The sequence below is a fragment of the Buceros rhinoceros genome, unplaced genomic scaffold (assembly GCF_000710305.1).
Source record: "Buceros rhinoceros silvestris isolate BGI_N320 unplaced genomic scaffold, ASM71030v1 scaffold11497, whole genome shotgun sequence".
Classification (NCBI taxonomy): domain Eukaryota; kingdom Metazoa; phylum Chordata; class Aves; order Bucerotiformes; family Bucerotidae; genus Buceros; species Buceros rhinoceros.
In genome coordinates, this window is record NW_010422796.1 from 29783 (window position 1) to 39178 (window position 9396).

General features: G+C 46.4%; 1 protein-coding gene across 1 annotated transcript; it reads right to left on the bottom strand.

Annotated features, from left to right (window-relative positions):
• Positions 1–1134: 1134 nt before the first annotated feature.
• Positions 1135–8952, bottom strand: EDEM1 (ER degradation enhancer, mannosidase alpha-like 1; the record flags this gene model as incomplete). The annotated part of the gene is made up of 10 exons (XM_010140180.1): positions 1135–1503; positions 2331–2516; positions 3113–3209; positions 4182–4255; positions 4805–4975; positions 5420–5540; positions 6096–6270; positions 6667–6850; positions 7878–8049; positions 8849–8952. Coding segments are annotated over 10 exons (1374 nt in total), but the record flags the coding sequence as incomplete, so codon positions are not given.
• Positions 8953–9396: the final 444 nt, after the last annotated feature.

Consider the following 9396-nt stretch of genomic DNA (forward strand, 5'->3'; position numbering starts at 1 on the left):
CTGAGATGCATCTGTATACTAAAAGATTCAAACAATAACCTCTTCAGCACTAACTTCATATTTATTAGAAATGTTTTAAGTTGCAACATATGGTTTGTGAAAACCAATGTGAGCAGAAGGTGAAAATACAGCAGATCAAGTTTGCCCTTGTAATCAAGACTAAATTTAAAAACAACTAACCCAGCAGTAACATTCGACTACTTCAACTGTAGTTGAAAGTAAAAAGCTTGGAAGCAACAGGGAGGCACGGAGGAAAAAAAAGAAACAAACCCAAAAACTGTTGCATTTAGATTAAGTTGGTTTGGCCTCAGTTTGTTTTCAGCCGCTTTACTAATGGCACTGACACAGAGAAAAAATCCAGCCGGCAAACATCCTGCGGGCTGGGCACTGAAGCCGATGGCCTTCAGCATCTTAAGAACAGAAGTCATCTCCTACACGAGTTCATCTGACGTCACTTTGGGATCCGCTGTATTTTGTAACCAGCTCATCAGAACTACTTCACCCATCCTCCAGAGCAGGCTCAGTGTTGCCTGCTAGTGAAGGACACTTAAGGCACTAACACAGGGATGCTGTTAGGAATGTGAAATACTTTGTTCTTCATGTCCTGTTACACCCGTTCTTAGCAGCATCTCTCCAGAAAAGGCACTAGGTACGTGGCAAACCACCAAGGTGCTGCTCAGCTAAGCTGCATCAAGTTCAGCTGCCTGGGAAGCTGAGTGGCTTCCCCAGCGCCCCTTCCCTCCTCCCACTCCCTCACAAAAAGGCACCTGATTTGGTTTATTACTGGTTTCTGTGGCTCTTGCAATTCTGTACGACCGTGCACAAGGGACAGCGTGACTACACCCACAGTGTTCTGCGTGACCAGGAGTTACCCTTTCAAGACACCATTCTAGCTCAAGCGCTTTTGTTTTGGCAACACCCATTACCAGTGGGTTCCTACCTGAGTAGTACTTAAGGTTGTGTATTGCTAGTCAGAATAATTCAATGATTAAGCTCGGTGTGAGAAATTGCACTTTCCCATTCCTTCCCCCACCCCACGATCACATCAAATTAAATACTAGGCCCTTTCCTAAAGGGTCATTTGTAATACAGCTACAGAGAGGTAGCTAAGAGGCACATGCCGACTTTCTTTTCTTTTTTGAAGGATATTCAGCCTCCATTTGCAACATTTTTCAAAGGAATTCCTAAAACAAGACACCTCTGTTCAGGTGGCATGTGAAGTTACCACAGTTCAGAAGACTGAACTTGTAAGAGAACCTGCTCTCCCTTCACGTGTCCATAATCGAACACTGACAGGCACGGGGGATACCCAAGAGACTCAGCGTTTGCAGGTGGTGGCTGAGAAGGAGAGGAATGTTATGGCCAAACCCTGGCTCCTCCCACCACTCGATAAAAGTGACTCTGAAGCAGCGCTCAGATCAAGCCCACCATTCGATCGATCTGTCTCATGTAGTTACTCTTCAGGGGCAGTAAGTACCTCCTCTCATCGGGAACTCTGTTGCACTGTCAACACAAATGAGAGCGTTATTAAGAACACAAATACAACACCAGGCAGTCCCAACCCTCTGCAACCATTTCAGCACTGGTGGCCACGGGTCTCTTCCCAGTACAGCACGCTTCCCTTGCAGTGCAGTGCAGACTTCCAGCACAAGCCACACAAACAAGCAGCGAGCGTTTCTCAGTGCGGGCTACAAGCTTCCAAACACACGCCAAACTGCTGCAGCGTGTTACTAGACTGCGACTTCCTTCACTATGACAACTGCAAACATTTGAAATAAAGCTCTTTTTCTGGAGGACTGGGCGGGGAGGGAAGGAACCATGCTGTGAAACTTCCAGCAGTGACTTTCAGAAGTGGTTCTCTATTGAAAACCTGTCTGTTTTGGTTGGTGATAGGCACTGGATCCACAGCTCGGCACTCAGCTGATGCCTAGCTAACAAAGGTCACCCCTACACGCTTCAAAAACATTCTGAGGAAAAGAAAGCTTTGTTTAAACATCCCTCTGCTCTTCTCTTCCCCCATCACAGCAATACTGGAAAACTTTAAGGGCAAAAGGGGAAAATAAATGGAAATAAATTAAAGAACCAACTAACTGCTGCAAATTACTTAAAAGGGGACAGGTTTCACCTTCAGCATAATCCCTCTTCCATCATCCTCATCCACTCACTCCACTACCGAAAGGCTTCTTCACAAGGGAGCGTCTTGGCTATTTGACATTTATGAAGGAAACACTGCAGAGCTGTGAAGTAACACTTCACACGGCTCTTCACTGCCTAACCCAGTCCAACGCACACCCAGCAACCCAACCTGCAACACTCTGTGTACTCCTTACGTTAGAGCTGAAGTTGACCACCTTTAACTCGCTCGGTTTCACCTTCTCTGCGTTGTCCTCTTCTCCAGGGAGGATGTCTTGCCACAGCGAGTTCCGAAAACGTTCATCCACAGACACAATATGTCCCTCAGTAGTAAACATATATTTATTTCCAGATTTATGCAGTGGATTCTCTTCATCAAACAACTGAAGGAGAGATGGGAGAGACAGCTATTGTTTCTGTGCAACATTCTCTGTCTCCCATCAAGAGGGAGTTCAACAGCGGGTGCTCAGGCACTCGAAGGATTACACATGAAGCACACCTTTGCCACTAAATGGGTAACTACTGGTAGAGCAAGTGGAAATAAATAGTTTTAATGCAAAGGGTTTATTTTAACAGTTAGAAGGGGAGAGGAAAAAACCCAAAAAACTTTCTCACCCAACTTAAACTGCCCTCGTTTGTCCGAGCTGCACTGTGCAGCCATTTCTAGGCTGGCATCTGCTGTTGCCTTTCAGCCACAGATTTATTTGTTTTGCCACACTAAAGGAGGTTGAGAACAGCAGCTTAAGCAGTGCTGGCTCAAACGCTTTCTCCTGTGACTGCCAAAGCCTGATGGGGAGGAATCGGAGGCTGCTGCGAGGCAGCAAAATGGCTACAAGCAGTACTTAGCTCAGAGCTGATCAGCAACTTCCTCTCGTTTCCAGCTCCCCTCCACAGGAGCTGCCAGCTCTGCAGCCAGCGGCTGCCCAACCCTCCAGCATTCGGGCAGGGTCAAAGGAAGGTGAGCAGAACATACACATACCAGGTACAAATATTTACACGTTTCGCTGAGAAAGAAGCTCTCCATTCGATCCTCCTTAGTCTTCTCCACGACGTGGTGTAAGGTGGCATAGCCACACCTGCAAGATTGAAGATCGGGTTTAGCTCCCACGCATGCTGATCTCGAAGGACTCCCTAGACACTCCCTGCCTTCAGACGGTTCCAACTGTCACAAGGGGTGAGGTGAAAAGTGAAACAAGTCTCTTGTACAGGTCAGCACTGACTGCTGGTTTCTGCTATTCTGATGCAGGTACTGACCCTGTGGATGATCTATTCCACGTGCAGGTTTATTAAGTCTCTCAGAGAAGCAAGACACTCACAAGACAGGTCATTTCCCCATGCTGAGCACATGAGAAACCCAGGTCTGGCAGCCTGGTCTCGCACGAAGGTTTCTTCCCAAGCTACTGCTCTTCCCTCCCTCCAACACTGAACAAACGACGATGCTGCGAGCTGCCACGCAGCGCACTTGTCATTCACCAACCCCCTGCACGGCGTCTGAATCCCACTGAACTGCAGAATGGGGCTGCTTTGCCCTGTGCTGCGCACAGGCTTGTCTAGGAAATCAGTGAATACCAACAGTGGGATAAAAATTTGCCATCTTCCCTCTGAGCCTTGCGTGAAGTTCAGGTACTCAGTCAGGATTCACCGCTACTGCCTTGAGATGAAACCTGACAGAGCACAGCATCTGCCGCAGAGGCTGTCCCTCCCGTTTTGTTAAACACCACAGGCCCTTGAGGTTAGAAATATTCTTGCAGGATCCACAGGGAAAAAAAAACTAGTAATTTTACCAGTTTTTAGCAACTGATCATCAGCGCTGCATTCTGAAAGGCAGTTATACAATTCTGAAGGCATAAAGCTGTCACTGGACTATAATTTCATTTTCAGATGAGAAAGAAACAACTGCTCAACAAATAAACCATCACTTGGGTCTTTCATGGAGGGTTGGGTTTTCTGGTTTACCTACACTTGGCAGATTGGATTCTATACAATATTTATACAGTAAAATAGATGTATACGGCGCTGAGAGAAGACAAAGAACACTGTAGACTGACTTGGCTTTTGTGTATTTTTCCAAACTCTGCAGAATATCCATTCCCACGTGAAGGTAAAATGGGTTCTTTGTGGCCTAAATAAGGAAGATGGACAGGAGTTAAGAGTCAGCAATTTCAAAGTCTTGTAAAAATAACACTTACAGCAAAGGCCTCGTAGAATCAGTTTCTGGTGTATTACAGTAAATGTCTCTTTATAGGAACACGACTTCAGATTGCTCACTGCAAGCTTTTCACATCTGCTTTAGTGTAAATCCTAATAAAACCTGTAGTAAATTCAGACTCTGAGAGCTTTCTTGCAGCCAGAACGTTATTTCGGTTTCCTGTATCTCTGCCAGCTGGAGGCTGTGACTAGACAATATAGCGAGGAAAAGCTACCGCATTCGCTGCAACAATTTCTATTACGAAGCCACAAGCCTCTACCTTGTAAAAACCTGCCAGGTCTGTTTTGAAAAGGTTGTTTAGTCTCATTTTTGTCTGTCTTATACAGAGACACCCGTGTAAGAGCAGGCAGATGCAGAGGCACCACATTTTAGCAGCCCAGGAGCCAGGGGTAGAAGTGGTGACCAGCTGAACAAACCCATTCTTGCCACAACACGAGCTGTCAGCTGAGACACGTCAAGTACCTGATAAAGAAGATATGTGGACTCCACCAGCTCTGGCCTCAGTGGATAAAAGGGAACGTCCGGAGCTTGCAGCTGCCAGTTGTATCTTTCTGGGAGAGCTCCGTATCGCTTCCATATGGCGTAATAAAAAGCATGGAGACAAATCGCATCTTCCACATCTCCTATCAGTACCTAGGCACAGCAACAGCGTCAACACGCACGCCTCACGCTGCACGCCAGCAAACTGCTTGCTGCTCTGAGTAGGGACATAGCAACACACTCCCCTCGTACAGAGAGACAAAAAACCCAATCCCCTCCCCCCCACAAAAAGCTAATGTATTAATTCCTTCAGTCCAAAAGCTTTAGCAGAGCCCGTCCCCACAACATGGTACAGAAACACCGAGTTAAACGAGGAAAGTTAAAAGCATCTCCAATCTCAGAGAGCAGCCAATATCATTACACTGATGCAGAAGCTGAACTGCGCTAAGACTCCCTCACCAGAGCAGCCAGACGTAAACCCCCAGGCTGAAGCTTATCTCAGGAGATGCTCAGGCTCATTCACAGCCTGGGACTAGAAAGAGCCTTTCCGACACCCCTCTGCTGTATCATTTGGTCTTTAACAGAAGGGAAGTTTACCTGTAGTCCAGGAAAAAAGGCTTGCAGAGAGTCAATCCACGTGTTCATCAGCTGTCCCGTGAACATGTTGACGTTAACATACAAAGGAGGGTCACCTTCACCTTCGTTGCAAGCTTCCCGACTGCCAAGGAACAACAAGCACGTGTAAACATTCACTGTTTTAGAAGAACACGCTGTATGTTTCATTTCACAGCACTGCCACCAGCCAAGAGAATGAGCCACGTGTTTGTCGTGGTCAGCTCAAAAACAGCTTCAAAAATTTTGAAGAGAGCCTAAATGTCAGTCATGCCCTCAGAGAAACGAATTCATGAAGGCAGGTACATCATATCCTGAAGTCAAGTCAGCAGAATCTCTACCAAAAAGTCATGCTAAGTAAGATCAGGCCTCAGGAGGTACTAAACCAGCCAATTTAATACACTTCCTCTGCAGTTCCTCATCCTTCCCTCCGCCTAACACATTTAGGAACTTGGATGGCAACCAGTTTAGCTTCTTTGCACCGATAATGCTCCACAGACCAGTTGACTAAGCAGTGAAGGGAATGGAAAAATTTACGTCCACAGAAATAAGATTCTGGTTTTTAAAGAAAAAAAGAGCACGACACAACACTACACTATCTCTCCTGTCTTGCTGGAGTCCTCGTTGCTTAAGTCATTGATACTCATACAAAATAACATACCCTCGTCTTAAGTGGTTCTGAATGTTCCGATAAGCATCATTGAACATCTCCAAGTCTTCCTTTTCTCCAAAGAGGATGTATGACTTCAGAAGGTATTCGTAGAAAGAATCTGACCCTGCTCCCAAGCCGCTCTGCTTTCCAACCCAATGGCCAGTTTGAATATTCACAACGTTTCCTTTCAGAACAGACAAAAAGTTCAGTCTAAAGTAGTAACCGACAAGTACATCAGAGAGAAACAGCCAAGAATCAGGACCTAGAAATATGGCACCTTCGAAAAGGCTTACGGAGCATCGATCAAAGATGACTATCAGAACAAGGTGTTCCAGCACCTTCATCGGAGGAACCAGCACACACACGCAGTTGCTTTAAGGCTTTTTTAGTCATCTGCCAATCTCAGTTATATCAACAGGAATACAAATGCAAGAACTTCGGTTCCATCTCCCAGTTTCATGAAAAACTGCCTGTGGAAACCTGTGCCCTGAGAAGTCATTTCAGACACTCCGTTTTTCTCACGAAATTACGAAGAGCCATTTGGAGGCAGTCAGCACAGCACCACCTCAGAGGGTATTACCCAGCAGTCCGGTGTTATTGCTCCTGAGACTCCAGAGCGCTTTGACAGCTCTCCTGGCCACCCACTCGAAGGTGGAATCGCCGAGCAGCCTGCTGAGGATACCAAACTCCACCAGCAAGGAACCGGCTCCTGCAGTGCAAGTTTCGTTGTGGCTGTCTGGAGGTACCCCCTTCTTCAGGTTGACCTGTGAAGCGGGTGGAGACAGTTAACGGCACGGGGTGGCCTGTGCCCCAGGCAGCGTTGCTCTCACCGGCGCTCTGCTACTTATTATAAAGCTTTTTAAATCAGCTTTTGCAATATGTAGCGTTAGAAAAGCGTTATAATAACAAAGCCAGCATATCGCTGCGCGGTCAAAAAGCATTCCTGAAGAACTTCTGAAACCCCCTTCCAACAGTGCAACATTAGGCTCAAGGTAGGCAACCTGAATTCTGCCACTCCTGTACTTGTTAATTCTTCCAAGTTCCAGTCCACTTTTTCATCATTTCTACTAAACACTGAGGCTCTTGCACAGCTGATGGAAGTCCCGCTTCCCCTCATTTAGCGCTCTTGAAACCAGGAGCGGCCTCAGCAAATGCTCCACAACTTCTCCAGGGAACAAAACACTGAAGGGAAGTTACACCACCCTGGGCTGCTTTACCAGGCTCTGAACAGAAGTAAAAGTTCGGGTTTCTACAGCCTGACAGCTCTGGAGAAAAGCAGAGCTGCAGCCCCCAGAAATTAGTTGGGCAAGTGTTAATTAGTTTTACAGTTCAGAGTTGTTCCACTAGAACTGGCACCCTTCTCCCTGCAAACTACAAAGCCCACTATGACAAATATTTTAGATGAGTTTTGTTTTATAACAATTATCTTAGTGCCAAGAGAGTCACCTTCCTCGACTATGTGCCGTAACAGCATTCCTTGCTGACCTTCCTAAAGACAGCACTGTTTGTTGCTGTATGATGTGTAGGAAGAAAGCGCAGGGCAAACTGCAGGGGACAAATGACTGTAGCACAGAACACCACGCAGAGACTGAAAAGCAGCCTAAAGAAAACATTTACTAGACATAAGGAGCAATTTCTAGATCCCCCGTGTCACCATAACCTAGCGCAGCCTGCCCCCCATGCTGTGTCAGGGTGACCTAGAGCAGGTTCCCGGGCACAGAACTGGAGGTGCAGGCCCGGGGGATCACTGCTTTCAGAGCCCTTCCCCACCGTGGCAGTGGGCCCACTTACCCGAGGGTAGGGAATCCCGGTTTTGGTGTTCTCAAAGGCTGGAAGCAGCCTCACCGCTAGGTCGTGAGCCATGTGCAACAGCTCGTTGTCATAATCCTTAATGGTCATATCACCAAAAGGCTGTTTGGAGTCTGTGATGATTATGTGGGCAGAAAGCAGGCTCCCCAAAACCCTGCAGGAAGAGAAGACCTTCAGTTCTCAAACCTGATCTGAACCCAGTTCTCAGCTAAACTCTTACCAGTACCATGTTTAACCCAAGAATGGTTTTATGCACTTTAGAGGCACTGCAGAAGAGATCTGCTTTTTTCCCCACCAGTGGGGGGAAAACACCCAGAAGAGTGACATTACTTGTCATCCAGCCACTTCTGCAAAATCTACCCAACCCAGTAGCTCCTTCTAACATACAAAGTCCATTTACGAGTGCAGACCTCCTCACCCCTGCTCAATGGCAGTAAGGTTGTTAACCAAACTCAGTATTCAGAATAAAGAAAGCATAGTCAAGTTATGAATAAACATAAACACTGTTTAAGACATGCAGAAAATGAAACCATGTCAAATCAGGTGGTAGCTTAAACTTATCTCTGAGACAGTCAGGCCTGTTTTTCACCTAAAACAAAAGTGAAAGCAAGCAGAAGGTCCATGGAAGAAAACCAAAACAGGAAAACTTGTCACAGGGTTGTTTGTTGTGCACAGATCTGAGTCTCCACTGCAAGAGCAACAAGAAGACAGCAGCAGTCTGCAGGCAGACAGCTGAGACTGCCATCGCATCAGTCACATCTGGCTCGTTAGAATTGGTTTAATTGTGAAAGGATGGAGTATTTTCATAAGCGGTTAAAAACCAAGGGCCAGCTATGGAACAAAGCCTCCCACAGACGTCCTCATCAATGATTTTAGGTTGGTTCTTGGTGTGCACATGCACACCAAGTCTTAGACCATGATACTGTTTTAAAGACAGACACAGAGCAACGTACCTAATGGTTGCCTCAAAAACTTGCACTGTTGAGTCTTTATCGAATGACACTGTGTCGATCACCAACTTCACTGCTTTCTGGAATTCTGAGGAGTTTCCCATTACCTTTCACAGAGAAAGAAGACGGTTGGGGAATGGCAAGTTCACGGTTTAGACCAACAGTCATATTACAGGACAGCTTCAAGCTCCTGCTAAAAGACCTTCCAGGAAGTTACCTGCCCTACTGACAAGTAAAAGTGTGGGGTTTTTCCACCAAGATGTATTTTTTCCCGTTTTATTCACCTATGCACTCAGGTACACTTCCACCCCCAACTCCTTGGGGGTGATCTCTTGGAGCAGGAGTCTGAAAACTCTTTAAGATCTCACACACTGAGTGTTTTAACAGCTTAAACTATCGGTTTAAGAGTTAAATTTAGCTTAAAAGGTAACACAACTTGCAGAACAATGAAATCCCATTTGTCATTTATTTGACCGTGGAGCCCGACCCTTCAGGTGTTTGCCTCAGCATCACACACCATACCCAGGGGTTCCCTCGTGCCGCTTTTCTGT